Source organism: Pinus tabuliformis, chromosome 6 (assembly GCF_031772625.1).
Source record: "Pinus tabuliformis cultivar Carrire ecotype Pingquan chromosome 6, CPIR1, whole genome shotgun sequence".
In the NCBI taxonomy this organism is placed as follows: Eukaryota; Viridiplantae; Streptophyta; class Pinopsida; order Pinales; family Pinaceae; genus Pinus; species Pinus tabuliformis.
In genome coordinates this window covers 983,267,035-983,288,183 of record NC_142292.1, presented here as the reverse complement: position 1 = coordinate 983,288,183, position 21,149 = coordinate 983,267,035, and the positions used below count along the sequence as shown (strand labels likewise).

Below are 21,149 nucleotides of genomic sequence, written 5' to 3'. Positions count from 1 at the left end.
GGTGGTTAGGGAGAATGTGGCGGATGGGTCGATAGTAGGTGCTCTTTCTTCTGATACAAAGGGAAAATCAGTAACAAGCCGGAATTTTCCATCAAAGGGTTTTGAAGACATTGCAAATTTGGGGCTCTCTTCAGGCTTCGGCACAACAAGGGTTTCTGGAGGGTTTCCTCCGCTCTCTAGGGTTTCTCTGCAAAGAGAATCCCCTTTTCCAAAAGAAAGCTCTGCAGGAGGTTTCGTAGGCCAATCTGACAGCTTAGTAGGAGAGCGAGGAGGTCTCGATGGTGCGACGGCTGGTCATCTTTTTTCAGGGACCCCCGATCTCGTTTTCTCTGATCATGTTCAGACACAGCCGGAGGTAGATCTCCCAGCGGATACGACACAGGAGGAACCAGATTGGACCGATGGTTGCGGGGAAACTAGGGTCTCTGCGGAAGAGTTAAGGAAAAAAGGGGCGAAAAGAAAACCCCAAAGGCCAATTGGATCTCAGGAGATTGAAGGGAACTTAATCCTAGGTATGGAGGTCTCTATAGAAGAAACCCTAGCAGTTGCAGAATGCACCCTAGTCGGAAGGGCAAGAGGTAAGAAATTTTCGTCGGAATTTCTTCAAGCCTGGGGTGAACATTGTTTCGTCTCTGACAGACCTTTTCGGTTCGAGGCTCAATGCTTAGCGAAAGGGTGGTTCAAGTTCTGGTTCGAGGACAAGGAGGCGGCAGAGTGGGTGCTTGAACGAAACTGGAATATAGGGAACATTCCGGTTCTGTTGAAAAAATGGAGCCCCCTTTTTGATGCTATCAAAGAGAGAACTGATGATTTTCCAGTATGGGTGAGAGCCCCGGGTCTCCCCTCGTTTCTATGGACAGAAGCTGTGTTCAAAGCCATCGGGAACAGACTGGGATCCTTCTTGGAAGCAGATATGTCATTTCTGGAGACGAAGAACAGAGCGATGGCCCGCATTCTGGTAAGCCTCAATCCGAGCAGAGGTCTGGCCCAAAAAATCAATTTACAATACAAAGATTATGTGTTCGAACAGATTTTGGATTACGAGCACTTGCCGTTTAGGTGCCACCGTTGTCATGAGTATGGGCACCTTGCAAAGGATTGTCCGCTGTTCAGGAGAAGGAGACGCTTTCGGAGGACCTCAGTTTTCAGAGAACCAATTTTCAATCACACTCAAGTTCCTTAGGAGAAAGAAGACATGGCGAAGCAGGCAACAGAAGAAATGGAGATTGAGGAGACTCTGAAAGAGCCAGCGACTGAAGATCCCCATATCCAAGAGGCAGCACAGATCCCCGAATCACACTCGGCAGAAGCAGAGGATGAGAATGCAAAGGCCGCAACCGCAGAACAAAATCCTCTCAGCGATCCTGAAAAAGGGTATGTGCTCAGGTCCCCCTCTTTCTTCCTTTAAAATTCCTGAGCATGATTCAGTTTCTATGCATATTTCGCCTTCAATCACTCCCTCTCAAAACATTGGCATAAACGAGAACATGGAACCTGCAAAGACATCTCTAGATGTAGACTCTATTTTGGCTGCCATGCCGTCTCTTGATTTGAATTGTGAAGATATGTGGCCCCCTCTTGCTCCCCCAGTTCCTCACACCCCGTGCCCCTATAACCTTAGATCTATGGGAGGAAAGTCTGGGCTGTCGGATGTAATTGGAGGCTTAGGACAGTCGACCTCTCAGAGTTATGCCAAAAACAAGAGAGGTAGAAAATCGGACCTTTCTAAGGCAAAACTTAAAGCCAAGTTGGACGTAGCTGATGGAAAACAATACTCTATCCCCGGGGTTCTTAGAGCAGTGCAGACCCCTGATTCTGTTATCAAATGATTATGTCATCCTGGAACTGTAGAGGTTTGGCCAGTAAACCTAAAAAATTGGCCCTGAGAGATTGGATCCTTAATTCAAAAGTTGACATTCTTTTTCTGCAAGAAACGTTGGGGAAAGCTACTGAGGTAGAAACAATGCTAAAGGCTCTCCTGCCAGGATGGACCTTTTCCGCAATAGATTCATCAGGCCACTCGGGGGGTCTAGCAATTGGGTTTAAAGAAGGGCGAATTAAGGTCATTAATCAATGGGGGATGAAGCAAGTTATGGGCATGGAGGTTATTTCTCCTGATTTCTCCCACCCCATCTCAATTGTAAACATTTATGGCCCTTGTCAAGGAAGGGAGATTTTCTGGGATGATTTGATGACAAAATCCTTGATGAAGTCTTCTTTGTCGATTGTGGGGGGTGATCTAAACTTCTCTATAGGCAGAGCAGAAGCATGGGGTCCATCAGCTAGGGAAGACCCTCTGTCGGATTTCTTCCTCAATCTTCTCTTGGAAAACAACCTCATAGATCCTTCCCCGATCAAACTCAAGCCAACCTGGAGGAACAGAAGAGCAGGGGAGGATCGGATCGCCAAAAGATTAGATCGTTTTCTTCTATCTGAGGACCTAATCTCTAAAACTCCTATACTAAGGTAGTGGGTTGAGGAGATAGGCAACTCAGATCACTTCCCTATTTTTTTGGATCTCTCCTTCCCCCACCCCTAAGCCTCCTGCCCCCTTTAAATTCAATTCCTCATGGCTTCAAGGTCCATCTTTCAATAATCTTTTTAAGGAAACGTGGATCCATCCAGATAGAAATGCTAGAGAGGACAAAAGCTTCCTGTTCATGGAGAATCTCAAAAGATTGAAGAAAGCGACAATATCCTGAGCAAAGGACAGGAAATTGAAACAGAATGAAGAGCTGTTTAGAATCAAGGAGGAGTTGAAGCATTTGGAGAGCACTGAGGAAGATGGATATTTTTCGCAGGCTTCAAAGGACAGAATCCTTCATCTGGAGAAGCTTCAAAACCAAATCCTCTTGGACAAGGAAGAAGAATGGAGGCTTAAGAGTAGGGCAATATGGCTAAAATCAGGGGATGAAAATACTAGTTTTTTTCATAACTATGCAAAAGGAAGAAAATCTGTAAATACCATTTGGAGCCTTAAAGATGAAGAAGGAAGGGAGGTCAGTTCTTTTTCAGATCTCTCTGGTTTAGGACAGAGACACTTCCAGAAAATTTTCTCAGATCCGGGAGAGGCCACCATAGCAGAAGTCATTAGAACAGCTCAATGTTTCCCAAGATTCGTTGAGGAGGAAGAAGCAGAAGAGCTATCAATCCCTGTTTCCAAGGAGGAGGTTGAAGCTGCTATGAAACATATGGCCAAAGACAAAAGTCCAGGACCTGATGGCTGGACTATTGAACTCTTTCTCTCCTTCTTTGACCAAATAGGCTCTGAAATTACTGATGTAGTAGAAGAATCAAGACAGAAAGGAGAAGTCTACAGGCCTTTTAATTCAACTTTTATTGCTCTCATACCAAAGAAGGATGATCCGGAGAGCTTTGAAGACTTCAGACCAATCTCCTTGTGTAATTGTATTTATAAAATCATTGCTAAGGTAATAGCTATCAGAATTGTTCCTATCCTGTCAAGAAACATCTCAATGGAACAATTTGGTTTTTTGGATGGAAGACAAATTCATGAAGCCATTGGAGTAGCCCAGGAGGTAATTCACAGTGTCAGACAAAAGAAAAAGAAGGGAGCGGTACTCAAAATAGATCTCTCCAAAGCATATGACCGAATAAACTGGCTCTATCTCCGGATGCTGCTTACTCATTTGGGCTTCAACTATTCTTTTATCAGTTGGATAATGGGTTGTATCACAAATGTCAGTTTTGCAATTCTGATCAATGGAGCAGCCTCCCCTTTTTTCAATAGCCAAAGAGGCCTCAGGAAAGGCTGTCCTTTATCCCCTCTCCTGTTTCTTCTAGTGGCAGAAGGGCTAAGCAGATTGATTCACAAAGCTAGAAGAGAGGAGAAGTAAAAGGTATTGAGGTAGCAATTAATCTTTTTATCACTCACCTGCTTTTTGTCGATGATATATTGATTGTCACTAATGGATCTTATAATGAACTTAAGGAGTTAAAATTCATTTTTGATCTATTTCTGAAAGCTACTGGAATGCAGATAAACTCGAGGAAATCTCAAGTTTGTGTGGCAGATTTTGACAGAAGAGAAAGATCCATGATGGTTAATCATTTTCCCTACCAACATCAGCCACTGGACTCCCCTTTCAAATATCTGGGGTTTTGGCTAAAGCCGGCAGCTTATAAAAAAGAGGACTGGAACTGGCTCATAGCAAAGCTAGAAGCCAGAATTTCACATTGGAGTTTCAAGTGGCTCTCCAGAGCTGGCAGATTGACCCTCATCAAATCTGTTTTGTTAGCCATTCCAGTATACTGGGCAGCTTTAACCTGGGTCCCCAAAGGAGTGATGGAGAAAATCAGAAGAATTTGCTGCAGATTTCTATGGGCAGGATCAAAAGAATCCTCCGTCTTACCCTGGGTGGCATGGGATAAGGTGGCTAGACCAAAAGATTGGGGAGGATGGGGGATAAAAAGGCTCCCTGAGTTTAGTCTTTCCCTGGCAGCTAAATCAGGCTGGAGACTAATCTCGATGGAGAATCTTTGGACAAGGGTGGTTAAAAGGAAGTACATCGATCTAGTTCCTCTGGAAGACTGGATTCGGAGCCAAGATAAGAAAATGAAGAATATCTCAGTCATCTGGAAGGCCACGGTGGAGGCCTTCTCTGTGATTGAACAAGGTTTGGCATGGAAAGTGGGGGATGGAAGACATATTAGAATTGGCAGGGACCCCTGGGTAGGTTGTAATGAAGCTTTTGCCTTGTCACCTGGCTTTCTCAGACATCTTGATAGTAAAGGAATTACAACTCTAAATCAGGTGGAGAAAGTAGGCCACTCTACCATATGGGGTCAGGCTTGGAAGAATGATGAAGACTTAGGAATAAATATCAGATGGAAGAACGAATGGGTTTCTTACATCCAAGAATTGCATCGTTCAAATGTCAGACTAAAAGACGAACCTGATCATTTGATTTGGGCGCAAGGAAAAACAGGTGAATATTCCCCAAAAGATGGATATACTTTCTTAATGAAAAAGAAAGGTTGGGGAATACCAGATTGGTGGGCGAAAAACATATGGAAATTAAAATGCCCAGCTAAGGCCAGGATTTTCCTATGGTGCATACTAAAAAGAAAGGTCCCAACTTGGGACATTTTACAAGCCAGATACTTAGTTGGGCCTGGGAGGTGCCCCTTATGCAAGTCTGAAGAGGAATCAATCAGCCATCTCTTTACAGCCTGTGTAGTCTCAAAAAAAATTTGGGAGGAGGTAACCTGTTTGCTTAAGGTAAAGGTACAGTGGGGACTTGATCCTTTGGAAGAAGCTTGGAGGAAATGGTGGCAAAACTATCCGGAGGGAAACATGAGAAATCTGCCTCTTATTTTCTTTTGGGGTGTATGGTTAGCAAGAAACAAAAGCTTGTTTCAAGACAAGGACACTCCCACATCCGCCATTGCTATCAATTGTGCTGCCATATACTCTGCCATCCCGATCCCTGAAGCCAAAAATCCTCAAAAGAATCAAAATCCTGTTACTATCTTGGAGGGCATTCCCTGGGCCTTTTTTGACGGGGCATCCCAGAATAACAAGGCTGGAGCAGGCATGTGCATTCATTTGAATCCTGATCACTCTTTAAAAGCATCTGTAGGGCTAGGACCTGGTACAAACAATTATGCTGAACTGTCTGCCTTGCGCCTTCTCCTATGCTGGTTACTTAAAAGAAATATCTTCACAATTCAAATCTTCGGAGACTCTATGAATGTCATTAAATGGGTTAATGGGAATGCATCATGTCAAAACCAGATTCTGAAGACCCTTGTAGAAGAAATTATGTTTTTAAAGTAATCTTTTAACAGTTTTACCATTTGCCACATCTACAGGGACAAAAACAAGGAAGCAGACCAGCTTTCTAAGGCTGGTTTACAGCAAGATATGGGCAGCTGGTCAATAGTAGAATTCAGCCACGGGCAGCCATCCAATGTTATATCTAATGCAGACTCTGAACAGGAAGAAGAAGAAGAGGAATCAACCTCTCAAACGGATGATGAAGAAGAAGTAGTTGAGTGTCACGGCATGTGGGATTTCATACTCCCAAATTCTGACACCGAGAATCAAGAAGAAGCTTTTCCTGTTACTATAAGAAGTAAAATCGCTTCTGAACCTACTCAAACAACTACAAAAAAGAGGAGTGCAGGTGCTGCCACACCAAAAGAAAAAGTTCTTCCAAAGAAGTCTCCGGTAGCAGCCCCTCAAAACCAGCCTCCAATTTCTAACTCTCCTTCAACATCCAAGACACTAGTGGTATCTGACTCCATGGAGTATAATATTGTTGATGATATGAAAAAGACTAAGGCAAACATAACCATGTTTGAACTAAGTAAGTTAAAACATCAGCAGAAATTGCTCCTAAGAGAATTTAACGCTGTCCCCTCTTCTCCTCTTCCCAGCTCAAAAGCTGCTAATGATTCAGGACAACCCCCTCCAGATATGGTCGAAGCTACCGATTCAGTTCTGATCGGAGATAGATCCAATTCTCATACCCCACCTTTCTTGCTCACCTATGAAATCTATAATCGAAATCTGCATAACTGTTTAATTGATTCAGGGGCTTCATCTAATATTATGCCAGCTTCAGTTTGTTCTAAACTGAACATAGAACCCCAGAAGTCCGCAATTCATATTGTACAGTTAGACAGAACCAAAGTGCAGGTTATAGGAGAAATTAATTCCATGACTATCAGGTTGTCTGCTGATCCCAGAATAGTACAGAGAATAGATATTTTGATTGCTGACATACCTGATTTCTATGGTTTAATTTTGAGCAGAGATTGGTCTGAGAAACTGCATGGATACATTTCCACGGATTGGTCACATATGTGGCTCCCCTACAAGGGTAAGCCAAATCAAATAAGGATCGACCGTGAGAAACACATGACTCACACAATAACCGATTTCGAACAAGAAAACCAGCCTGTGGCCTTCAACAACAACATTTTGGGAAATTATTCCTCAGAATCATTCTTTGGCAACTTTGTTGCCCAATCTTCCCCTTTTTCAGTTAACCATTGTACATCTCAAGTAGAAAATTTTTCACAAACCAATTTATCCAAATGCTTCAACGTAAATCAAAAAGATGTAAATATTTTTGTTGATTCTCCTTTATTTTGGTCTTTGTATTTTGATGGCTCTAAGTCCAGTGAGGGCTCAGGAGCAGGTTGCATTTTGGTTAGTCCGCAAGGCGAAAAAACAATGCTATCCTGTCGATTAGAATTTGAATGCACCAATAACACGGCCGAATACGAAGCTCTAGTGCAGGGACTATATAAGGCAATTGACCTTAAAGTCCAATATATAAAAGTATTCGGCGATAGTGAGATCATTGTTAAACAGGTAAGAAATACAATTCATTGCCTTTCAAGCCACCTTAAGCATTATCAATCGCTAGTGCAAGATCTTACTTTGCATTTCTCAGCATTCAACATTTCTTCAATTCCAAGATCACAAAACTCAGCAGCTGATTTACTAGCCAACGTAGCTTCCAAACTCCTCCCTTCCGAAGACTATAGCCTTGATAGATTTTCTATAGAATTAATTTTTAGACCTTCAGTTCCCGATAACATCACTAACTGGAGGGTTTTCAACCATGACGAGGACATCTTGCAATTCTTAACCTCTGAAAAGTCTTATGACAATCAAATCATTGAAGAGCATGACCATGATTCTCAAATGAAAGAAACATCTCAAGATAACGCGATTCCTAAGCCTGTAGTAAAGCTCGAAGACCTTTATGACATTAAAGATAGGTTCAAACCTGTAATTAATGCAAAACTCCAAAGCTCTACTCTTAGGTTTGAATCGATCAATTTGGGAACAGATCAAGCTCCTCAAAATATCAACTTAGGACTAGGACTTTCTATAGAAGAAAAGGAAGCATTCATCAAACTCTTAAGGAAAAACAAGCAAGTTTTTGCTTGGAAGTATGACGACCTCAAGACATATGATACATCTATCATACAACATACTATTCCTATGCTTCCCGATCAAAAACCTATCCAGCAGAAGTTAAGAAAAATACACCCGAATTTGGAGAGCCAAATAAAGTCGGAACTTAATAAGCTCCTAAAAGCTAAGATTATCTTCCCTGTTCGACACTCAAACTGGGTCTCCAATATGGTACCAGTCAGGAAGAAAAACGGCGACATTCGAATCTGTATTGATTTCAGAAACTTGAATAAGGCAAGCTTGAAAGATAATTTCCCACTGCCTACCATGGAACAAATCCTCCAATCGGTAGCAGGATCTGAATTAATGTCCTTTCTCGACGGTTTCTCAGGATATAATCAAGTGTTGGTCCATCCTGATGACCAACTAAAGACTACATTCAGGACAAAATGGGGAACTTATGCATATCAAAAGATGCCTTTTGGACTCATAAATGCAGGAGCGACATTCCAAAGAGCCATGGATACAGCCTTTAGAGGGTTAATTAACCGGACAGTAGTCGTCTACCTCGATGATATTACTGTGTATTCTAAAAAGAGATATAACCACTTGCATGATTTAAAACAGATTTTTCAACGATGCAAAACATATGGTATCTCTCTCAACCCGAAAAAGTCTTTCTTTGCTCTCAACCAGGGTAAGCTTCTAGGGTTTATTGTATCTAAAGATGGCATTTATGTAGATCCTGATCGAATTAAGGAAATTTCTGAAATTCCTTTTCCGCACAACAAAAAATCGATGCAGTCGTTTCTAGGGCAGATTAATTTCGTTAAACGATTTGTTCCAGATTTTTCACAGATTGTACTACCACTACAAACGATGATTAAAAAGAATTCAACCTTCAGATGGGGATTAGAGGAAAAGCAAGCTTTTAATGATATTAAGCAATCAATAATCAATGTCCCAGCTCTGAATACTCCAAATCTTTCTAATCATTTTATATTATATACCATTGCATCCGACTTATCTTACGCAGCAGTGCTCACCCAGTTGAATGATGACAATTTGGAAGCGCCCATCTCGTTCTTCAGTTCAAACTTTCAAGGCGCCGAATTAAACTATTCCGATATTGAGAAACAAGCTTTTGCTGTCTTTAAAGCAGTCAAACATTATCGACCCTTTCTTTTAAAAACCCATACTAAAGTGATAGTTCCTTTCTCAGCAGTTAGGCAACTATTAATCCAAAAGGAATTGGGAGAAAAGAGGGCAAATTGGGTCGCAGCTCTCCAAGAATATGATCTAGAAATAAAGCCAGCGAAGTTTGTTAAAGGTCAAGGTTTTTGCAGGATATTAGCAGGAGCATCAAATATTCCGGAATCAAGTGATACAAAGCAAACCCAAGAAGTTAATCAGCTCAGTATTCCTGATTCCGAATCTCAATATGCAGATCTGATCTTTTATTTAAAGAATGGTTATACACCTACCAATTTGTCCTACAAAAACAAAAGAGCCATTAGATTGAAAGCTAAGAGTTTTTCCATTATTGGCGATGTGCTCTTCAGAAGAAACTATGATTCTGTCCTATTAAGATGCCTTGAGAAACCTGAAGCTCAAAAGGTTTTGCAGGAGCTACACGACGGACCAGCAGGAGGACATTTCGGAGCTGATACAACAGCTCATAAAATCATTCATGCTGGATACTATTGGCCTACTTTGTTTAAGGACGCTCACGAATATGTAAGGAAATGCATCAAATGCCAAACTGCCAGTGGAAGACAACAAAAACCAGCTTTCCCTTTGCAACCAATCAACATTGAACAGCCTTTTGAACAATGGGGATTGGACATCATTGGAGAAATTAATCCTTCTTCTTCCAAGCAGCACAAATATATTCTTACAACAACTGATTACTTTACAAAGTGGGTAGAAGCAGTTCCGTTAAAGACAACAAACTCTGAGGCGATCATTGAATTTATAGATCAGTTCATCATTACCAGGTTTGGTGTTCCAAACGCTCTTGTCTTTGATAATGCTTCTTACTTCTCAGGTAATGCAATGATTGATTTCGCTATCAAAAGGGGATTTAAATTAAAGTATTCTGCTAATTACTATCCTCAGGGTAATGGCCTAGCAGAATCAACTAATAAAAACCTAATCAAAATCATTAAGCGAACAATCGAAGAGAATCATAAGAATTGGCATAAATCCTTGGTATTTGCATTATGGGCTGATAGGATAACACAGAAAGCTTCCATAGGGACCTCTCCGTTTAATCTTGTCTATGGAAAAGAAGCAATCGTACCAACCAATCTTCTTTTTCCATCTCTAGCCCTAGTGCAATTTATTGACGAAACTCCTTCTTCCTCTATCCAGTTTAGATATGATCAAATTCTTAAACTTGAAGAAGAAAGGGAAAAAGCCAAGGTTACACACGCTAAACATCAGCAAGTCATTAAAGCAGCTTTTGATCTGGCCTCATCTAGTCCTAAACAATTCCAAGTCGGAGATCTAGTCCTGAAATGGGACAAAGCCCATGAAGACAAAGGTAAACATTCCAAATTTCAAAAAATGTGGCTCGGACCATTTGAGATCTGTGAAAAAGTAGGCCATTCCACTTTTATACTGCAAAATCTATCAGGGGTGAGGGATTCTCTCCCTGTCAATGGTCTGATCTTGAAGAAATTCTTTAATTGAGGAGGTAACCCCTTCTCTATGTAGTTTGATAGTTTTTATATAGTTTGTAGGATTTGTAGAAATAAGGACGTGGGACATCTTCCATTGACCTTTCGCTGTAATTAAAAGTTGTCTCGCCACCGCACTATTAATATTTACTTTTGGATAATAGCGTCTTAAACCAAGAAAGATCATTTCTAGGAAATTAGATATCTTTTTATTCTGAACATCACAGTCTAACTTTTGTAAACTTCACTCTGAACGAAGTTCTATAAGTCATCTTGGGTTTTCAAAATAAGTCTCCAAAGGTTATCTATATTAAAAGAGGAGCTAATCCATCTTCAGCATCTTTAACTCTTAAACCTGTCATCCATTTACTCTTAAGAAGATAGTTGTTCATCCCATTCACTAAAAGTTTATGATTTCTCAGAGTGTAATTCTAAAATATAAAAGATCAAAGATAAGAGGTCTTATTACAAGCCTGCTTACCATGTTCATAGGAAAATAATTTAACTGACATTACCAAAACTGCATACCAAACAGGGTAATGGCTTGAAATTTCAAGACAAGGGGTCTCATCACGAGCCAACTTGTTCAGTTTGATTACTACCCGTGAATGGCATTGTCGTTATCTGGCCACCAAACCAGGACAATGGCTTTTATCTTAAGCAAAGAAGAAAGTGAAATTCAAAAAATACAAAAATATCTTTTGAATTCATTCTGTTTAGTCACACTCTTAAGTGAATGGAACAATGGACAATGACATGGTTAAAGGGTAACCTTGCCGAGACTATGAACGTTTGCTGGCAGCAGAGGCTCTACCTGTGACAGAGGAGTTTATTTTAAAAAGCTGATATGGAGAAGTTTTCTATTTTACTTTTAAGAACCAATAAGGACTTGTTTTAAAACTCAAAGTGTGTTTATAAAAAGAGGAAGTCAAATGAAGAAACTTGTTTTATTCAGAATCAATAGACATCTAGTTATATTAGAAGTTTCCTTTCTTTATAAAGATTCTATTTGAAAAGGTGTAAGTATATTTATTAGTCCAGAGATAACTGGTTCTATCAGCGAATCGCCAATTGTTGTGCCCTACAACAACCCCCCATTTCATAACATTTTTATCACAAACAATTAACATATGAAATGGGTCCCTTTTAAAAAATTTAATTGGCATTAATGAATTTGTTCGAAAAAGGTATGATAATCAAATGAATTTGTTAACAAAAGCCTTTTTGAACAAATAATAAGCAATTTTTGGTTAAGTCCGAAAAAAGCAATCGCAAGACCGTTTGCTACCTTGGTTCTTTCCAATGCGATATCGCTATCGGCCATCGGCGATAGCCAATGCACACACAGAAAAAGCAAAGATCTTTTCCCCGATGCGACACGATATCGGTGATCAAATATCGGCGCTGCCTCTTATGAAAAGTCTTTTAAGCCTCGACCCGATGCGATATCGCTATCGGTAGTCGGCAGAATCCCATACATCTTCATAAGACGTTCAGATCTTTTTCCCGATGCGATATGATATCGCTATCGGTAGTCGGTAAATCAATTGATATGCATTTAGGGATTATGTTCGCGCGCTAATATGATACAATGTCGCAATCGGCATTCGCCAAGATCTCTCCCCAATGATAATGTCACTCACACTCCCGATGCGATGCGATGACGCTTAATGATGAGCAGAACTCCTAAAAAAAAGGTGATTATTTCAAAGCATTAAAGTTATATTTAAATCCGATTTGACAAAAGCACAAATTTCAAAATGCCGTTAAGTAAAGGGATAAGGTAATGCATGCGTATTTAAAGCTTTGCCCCTTCGAATTAACGAGCAATTACGATTAGACCTTTGAAGAAATCTATTGCACGCTTTAAGGGGTCATTCGGTTTAATAACTTAAGTAATGGTCATTTATGGAGCTGCAGGCTGTAAAATCACCATCATTGCATCTGCGGTGCCCTCTCAAATCATTAGATCCGCAGCCACTTTTAGAATTAATCTCACCACGCTTCAAGTTATATATCTATCCCGTTATGGATCGTCATTGTTATTTCTTTGTTACGATTTCTCTTGCATTTGTGTAGAATTCAACCGAGAGAAGTCTGAATATGATGGGAAAGAAGTTCAAAAAGGTGGCAGGTTCTACTCCGACACCTGTCTCAGGCCAAGCTGCTATGGTTTCAAAGAAAGGCTTAATCTCAGATACTACATGCACTGGTCTTCCTGGTACTACATGGCAAGGTACATACAATTTGCTAGAAGCAGAACAACCAGAAAAGACAGTAACGGAGGCTAGTGTGGATGAACTAAGAAAGTCTGAGGCAACTCTTAAAGATTTGGCTGACTCCTTTCTGCACAGAATAGCAGCCAGAGAACAAGTCTTGCCTTATACTGATGTGGTACGTTGGGCAATTGAAGAAATTACTCTCACTGATAGAACCTTCCATACTAAGGATGGAAGGATTTTCGGTTCCTTCAAGCCTGATGACTTGAGACGGATGTATCATTTGCCTCAACCCGAGCTAGTCTATAATAGAGCCTTTTTGGAAAAATTCGCGAAGGAGAATGAATCACCATCCGAACCTCTCCGAGATTGGAGGCAGAATCCAGCTAAACACAAGCATGATATGTCGGGTAAGTACTCCAATGCTTCTTTGGCTTCACCTTATTGCTACGCCGGGATTATGATGTGTAGATTGTGGGGATTTCATGACTCTGCAAATATTCATATTGATATGGTTCCTTTAATGGAAGCGGCCGTCAATAGTATAATCATGGATTGGGCCACTATTTTGTCTGATAAATTGGTCATAGCTATTTGTGAGTTTAGGGCCAAAACCAGAGTCACTGAGAGAAAAATCCCACCCTTCTATTACTCTGCTTACATTATGGATACCCTTTGTTTTAATTCTGAGTTTCCTGTCCTTGGTTGGAGATGGAAAACCCATGACCCAACACCCACCCACTTGTACCATTGGAAATTGTGGAAACCCTCCCACAAAGACCATCTGTATCAAATTTGCAATGGTTTTATGGTTCCCGTTCACTATTCTATTTTTGACAGACCTATCCCTAGAATTTCCTATGAAGCTTCTTTTGATCTCCCAGCCGTAGCCCATTGGTTCGGCGAAGAGAATTTTACCTATATTAGAGTTTTTGGAAGCAAGGCTAGGCCACATGTCCTCCCCCTGTACGTCCCAGATAAACTGTTAGCCCGGGAAATCTCCTACCAGATTATGTCTGAGAGTGTCACACAAACTCTCAAGGAGGAGAAGAAGAGAGGATGGCCCTCTTTTCCTTTAAGAATTGGAGTTTATACGCTGCTGAATTACAAACATGCAGAAAAGGAAGCAGCAAAACTCCAATTGATATCCCTGGCTTCTATTTCAAACAGACTTTATGATCCAAAAAAGACTGCTTTCATTGCCTTGGAACAGGCCAAGCTGTCAAAGGTTGTTCATCAAGAAGACCAGTTTGACGACCTGTTCATGAGTGCCGATTCAATAAGCCAAGTCAGACAACTCGCTTCACTGAGATATGAAGATGTGGAGTTAACTGAATTTAATAAACTTAGAAAGCAAAGGTTGCAAACTTTGCCTCTAGATTTATTATCCACAACCCCAACATCTTCCTCAAGCGAGTCTGGTCAGCAGCAAATACACCTATCTCCTGTTACAACTAAAGAATATGATAGACAACAGGAGGAAAGGCAAAACAAGCTGCAAGCAGAGAAGCAAAGAAGAGAGCAGATAGAAAGGCAGCAAAAAGCACAAATTGAACAAGAGCAAAGAAAGCAAAAGGAGTTAGAAGAACAAAGGAAAAGAGAAGAAGAAGAGAAAGCAAAGAAAGAACTGGAAGATAGGCAGAAAAAAGAATTGGAGGAACAGCAGCAAAGAGCACAAGAGGAGCAACAGCGGAAAGCATTGGAGGAACAACAGAGGATTGAACGGGAGAAAGAACAAAGTAAAACTCACACAGAACAAAGTGAGCAAATCTCTACTGATCCTGAATTAATTAAAGAATGGAACCAATTCGATTCCATTATAAGTGGTAAGGAAGCCTCCAAAGACTCAGACGCCTCTAAGACTCCCAATACTACTTCTTCTCCGGTTCTAGAAGGAACCAGCGGCTCACCCATGGTACATAATGTAGAGGTAATCACTCAAGACCCATCCGATCAAATTGATCTTCAGGTGGAGGAAATTCCTCCTCTAGACATTTTCTACAGCCCAAAGCATAGAGCCGTTGTAAGGCGCTCGAGGAAAAGGCGAAGGCTTGATCAACCTTCTATTTTGCCTGAGCAAACAATCACGGGTGATGTGGTCTGGAAGGGAGAATTGGATCCCTCTGAAGATCTGACAAAGCTATCGCAATTTGCGGGAGCTTATTCAGCGGCAACTATTGACAAAGCATCCGAAGTAAGTCTTCTTTTGAAGACTAAAGAGCATGAGATATACGCATTACAAGCAGAAGTGATAGAGGCAAGGAATAAGGCAGCGCAGGCAGAGGAACAATTGCTGGCCCAACAACAAGAGAATCATATGTTAACCCAGCAAATTGAACAACTGAGGATAGACCAAAGTGACATTCAGAAAGCAAAAGAATTGTCAGAGGCATTATCCCAGTTGAAGGCATCGAATGAGCTGATGATACAAGCTAAAGACGAGCAAATAATTCAGCTATCAGCTCAGCTTGAAGGTATTAAGAGCTCCCAGAGTATCAATGATTTCAGAGCAGAGGCAACTCGAATAAACAGCGCACTGATATCTCAAATCAGGATCTTATGCCAACAACTTGTTGAAGCTGAATCACTGTGTGAAACATCTACAGTAGTGTGTGAACAAATCGAGAAAGCCAGAAGTAAGTTGGATCACGCTGAAGACGATATAACAGAGTATATTGAATGGCAAGACACTCCAGAAGGGCAAGCCGCAAATTTCTCCCGAATCTGTGTAACATACAAGGACATACTCTTCATGGAATGGAACACACAGATGATGAAAGTAGAAAGAGCAGCCTCCAGATGCAAAATGATTGCCAGTAACATGATCAATCTAGTCAATGATACATTGTATCTGGCAAACATGATTTCACAATGCACACCTGGAAACATAACAACGACAAACATGCTGGAGCACAGGAATTACCCTAATCTGGAGAAACAAGGGCGGTTAATTGCTGGAGTAAATACCTTGACCGCCGATGCATACTGGCTTTTCCTGATTAAACCACATTCTCAAAGGTCGGCTCTTAATTGTCTAACAGATGCTCTCCGATACCTGATTGCCGATATTCAAGATGCCACATATGATGCACAGCTGACTTCACGCCTCAATACTCCACCAGAAGTAGAGCCAATGCTGGCGATATGTCAGCGAAGGAGTAAAGGCAAAGACACCTCTGACTGAAGCATCGCTGCCGACTGCCGAATCACCAAAATGCAAAATGATATTTGTTAATGCCGATTTAGTTGTTTTTCAGTTTTAGATATTTAGATATTTTAGATTAGCATAGTATTTATAGACCCTTTCATTGTTTTGGAAAGGGTCGTAAAATTTTGTAAAAGACTTAAAGGCTGAAGTTTGCACTATTGTGCTTCAGTCTATATTCTTTTTGAAACTCGACCACTGGTTCTTAATTTTACTTGGAAGGCTGTTTTAAGTAAATTGTGCACTATTGTCGTTTTCTTGGAATGCTTTCTGGTCTGAAGGAAGAACCGCGACATAGCGATTAATATATTGGATTGATCAAACAGCTTGCATGGTACTATTATCTGTATCTGTTCTCTTTTCTATTATATGAATTGCTGTGTTATTACTTTTGCTATTGTTGATTACATGTATGCAAAATAACAGCAAGTCTGCATTTCATATCACTATTGAATGTTTTGTGATTTGTTATCTCTTTTAATCATGCGCGTAACAATGATATAAATGACTGAGTGCAGTAATTCGCTATTATCGCTCTGCATAACTACTTATGCAGAGCAATCTTAAATGATTTAAACATTTATGCTTATTGTTAGTGTCATCTATATGCCTGCCAGTAAGCCTAAATTATCAAACGCTGTATTCAAATGAATCGATAAGTCCCGGGATTAGCTTATAGTTATTATATTTCTTTTGTAGTTTAGTTATTTATTTATTATCACCTTATATCGTAAATCATTCATCCATCCCGTTTACTTATAATCTTTGGGAAACTGGTCCCATTATCCCCAGTCGGAGCCACTATTCCAAACGGAAAAGGAGCTGCACTAAGTTCCGGACCGGGTGGTTTCCCCGATGTTGTTGCAACGAATTTCGGGGCATCAACAGTAGGGAACAATTGAAGAAATATGTGTCCTTAATACATCATCCACCGGATTTAGTCAGTTTATAGATGTTAGCAAATGAAGACATGCTTATTTTATTTTTACCTCTGGAGCCAAACCAAATGAAATCAACCATAATAGATTTGATTCTGTTAATGATAGACATGGGGAGGTGGAAAAGGTGCATCTAATAGACATAAATTCATTGAAGGACTGCCTTATTCATAATCATCCTCCCTCCCAAGGAGAGCCACTTATTTTCCCACCATGATAATTTCCTTTCAAATTTTTTTAAGATCCGGTTCCAATCACTTCTCCTATAGTTATAGGTTTTCTGGTAGAAGCCAAAGTATTTGAACCCTTTAGGAAGGGGCTTGACTTTAATACCCAATAAATCAACTATTATTTTGACCTCTATGTCCTCCACATGGTATGCAATCAAATATGAGTTTTCCTTATTAATGAGTAGGCTAGAGCTGTTGCTAAACATGGCTAATATTTGGGAAAAAGCAGGCCATTTAGCTAGATTGTACTCCCCAATCCCAAAGACATCGTCCACAAACATTATGTGTGATTAGGAGATGTTTCTTGAAATTATGAGTCCCTTAATACTTCCCTCATACCTGGATGCATTGCGTGCCCTACTGAGCCCATCCATCACATGAATAAAAAGCAAAGGGGATAGAGCACATCCCTGGTAGAGGCCTCGATGGATTATGAAAAATTGAGTTGGATGCCCGTTAATCAGAATATCTATGTTTGTAGAGGAGACACATGCCATGAACCAGTCAACATGTCTCCTTTGAAACCAACATCTATGGAGAATCAGTCTTAAGAACTCCCAATCTACCCTATCTTATTCCTTGATCGGGTCTATCTTCAAAAGGAATGCATTCATTTTCTTTGTGCAGATGGAATGAAAACACTCCTGGGTGAACCCTACTACATCTTGTATTCTTCCTACAAGAAATATAAATTGCTCCATAGTGATATGTTCAGAAAACATCTATTTAATTTTGTTAGAAATCACTTTGGATATCATTTTATAAACTACGTTACATAAAGAAATTGGTCTATAATTAGAGAAATGGTAGGAATTAGGATTTTTTAAAATGAGAGTAAAGAATGTTGCATTTATAACACATGTGATATTCCTTAGGAGGTAAGACTCTTCCAGTATCGCTATAAGATCAAAACTCATAAGGTTAAAGAAGAACATGAAAAGCTCCATCGACTAACCATCAGACCCGGAAATTTTATCCTTAGCAAGTTCACTTAAAACTGCTTTTAAATCTTCAATAGTGACTCGACTGACTAAATGATCATAGTCTGCCTCACTGAGCCAGAAGGGTAATAAATTATCTAGTTCCCATTGGTCTCTGAAATTTGCATCAGTCGAGGCTTGAAATTTCTTGCTAAAATGTTATACTGCCTCCTCTTGTATATCCTTCAATGATGTAAGAGTCTCATTTTGTTGGATCTGGATTTTCCAAATTGAATTAACACTCTTTCTATTGGATGACAACTTATGAAAGAACCTAGAATTATTATCCCCTCCACTAAACCATGCCATTATGATTTTCAAATTCCATTCATGCTCTTGTATTTTGAGGATTTGGTTCTTCCTACCTACCAGTACAGATAAGGTCCTTTTGTTTAGTTCATAAAATTTTCCAACAATTGTTGGATCCATCAGAAAGTCTATGTTCAATTATATCTCTACTAATTCTTTAGGAAGCTTCAATTTCCTCTTACAAATCTAGGGTTCCACATCAGATTTCAATCTACTAAACTTTTGTGTAACTAATTCCATTTTTTGAACATAAGGTATTTCCATAGGCATTGTCCAGTATTTGTTGACCAAGTCCACAAATTCCTTGTCCCACAACCATGTATGGTTGAATTTGAATGGAAGAGAAAAGAGGTCTTATTCTCCAACCCATTCGAGGAAAATGACATTGTGATATGAGGTTCCCAGATAAGAATTCCATGATTTGAGGTTCAAAATCCTATCGTAAATATAAGAGTGGATAAAAAGGAAGTCCAACCTTTTCATAATCCCCTCTACTCTAGATCTGTTGTTTCTCCAACTGGGACAAAGCCAAGGAATGATGTCTCTGAGGAATTTTTGTGATAACAATGAAGAGAAATATCCATCCAGAGGATCTAGATTGCAATGTTTTGCCCATATCTCCTCAGAATTCAATGCAAGGTTCAAGTCTCTAGTTATAATTAGGTGATACAGATCTAAAATCCCACTGTCGTCTAACTTTTTCCAGAAATGTTTCCTGTTAGCATATGGGGCATAGATATTTAAAATACACACCCTATGGGGCAAAACCTTATATAATCGAGAGAAAAAAATCCTTACAAAACTTTTTTATGCTTTGAGAGAAAAAAGTGATGGGTTCCACATTGCAGCAAGGCCACCATAGTTTCCAGTAGCGATGGTGGGACACACAACCCAATTTGGGCATAAATTTAAGAGAAATTTGATGCCTTTATCTCTGTCCACCTTCATTTCCTATAGTAGAATCAACAATGGTATTTTCGATATTATTGTGTTATACTGTGATCGTTGAGATAGAGGTGATATAATTCCTTTCATATTGTATGAAAGAATCATCATTTAGGATGTGCAACCTCGAGGATACCTCCTCTAAGGCTATGGTTAAGCATATTATCAAAAATTCCCTCCTTATCAGTTGAGCAACCCAGATGAATTGTAGGATAGAGAGTTTCTTCTAATGTCTCGGTGAACCTATTATTGAGATCCTCTGCGTGATCAAAGCATATGGATATTTTCTTATATTTGAGAGGCTTTCTTTTATTGGACGATCCTAGTTTCAGCCTCTCAAGACTAGAGACCACTTCACTGCTTTGAAAGAAGGATCATTTTATTATCAGGGGTTCCAAACCTATCGAGTCCTCATTAACAATGTGTTCAAGATCATAATAATTAGGGGAGGGAAAATTATTTCTCCATGCGATACTTTATGCCATGAAAAAGGAGAAGGGTGAGACCTCCAATCAATATAAGCGACCCCAATCTTGTCTTTATGTCTAATAGTTGGCAAGGAAGGAGCCAATTGAGAGTAATTGTATTGTCTTTTTTTCCTCTCACCATCCATGACGTCATGTTGTGTCAAATCATTCGCAAATATATTTTGATTGGGGCTCTGTAGACTATTGTCCACCCGATCCTAGGAACTATGGGAAAATGGAACATCCTCTAAGGCAAACATATTATGAGGATCTAGAGGATCTTGCTAGTTAACCCGATGTCCTTGTAGGAATGCATGAGTCTGATTCTTCTAGAGGGAACAACCTTTCCTAACATTAGGTATCCTTCAAAATCTCATGGGGCACTCTGATATCAGATGTATGACTTAATGGCAACCTAGAAATCTAACATGAATCCCCCAATAATCCACCTATTGCCTTATTGAGAATGTTCCCTAGTAAATATCTAGAGTAGCTAGGATCCCTTTGGAAAAATCTTCTTCAATTAGAAACCATGCCACTCTCTTATCCAACAATCCTATTCATCCTTCATCCATGTAATAAAAACAATACCACTATTTTTTGCAATCCTACCATCATGTTGTATACATTTTTCAATCATATCTTAATCCAGAAAATATTGTTTGCAATGTGCATATGTAGTGCATCCCACTCTCTACCAACTTTAACAGAAAATCATAATCACCAATAAATATTAGTTACCATGGTCAATATTAATAATTGATGAAAGAATAAAAATCAAATAAGTATAATATAAATAAAAATGAAAATTCATATGTATTATAAATATCCTCCACATTAAATGTTTAATTACATCTCACTTTGTCTATTCTACCTTTCCCCAATAGGTGCTCCCCTTAAATTTTTTTGATGGAGTTCACATCCCAAATGTGATCCACATTCATATTTGCTGCTAATTAGGAAGGTATTGAATAATATATATTGTGGATTGATATATCATATATTCCTCTACCATAGAACCCTTAGGACATGATCTTTGTCTAACCAAAGTCTTCAATGATTTCAAATGCCTCTCCACCATCCACATTGACCTTGTTTGTATGGGGTCAACACAATTAAATATCCTCAACTTGGTGTATGAGATAGTGTTCTTGTGCATTGAAAAATGTCAGAGGTATATCCTTTTTCATTTCACACATTTGGAAAAGAATTTCTTTCTTCCAATACTTTATATCTTCTTTATGGTTTTATTTCAATGAAAACCACCTATAGATGATA

At 39.6% G+C, this 21,149-nt stretch overlaps 1 protein-coding gene across 1 annotated transcript; it reads left to right on the top strand.

Annotated features, from left to right (window-relative positions):
• The first annotated feature begins 1,195 nt into the window (after positions 1 to 1,195).
• Positions 1,196 to 5,800, top strand: LOC149262292 (uncharacterized). Its single transcript, XM_089376705.1, has 4 exons — positions 1,196 to 1,374; positions 1,852 to 2,104; positions 2,727 to 3,431; positions 4,001 to 5,800. The coding sequence occupies exons 1-4, from the start codon at positions 1,196 to 1,198 to the stop codon at positions 5,798 to 5,800; spliced, it is 2,937 nt and encodes a 978-aa protein (XP_089232831.1).
• Positions 5,801 to 21,149: the final 15,349 nt, after the last annotated feature.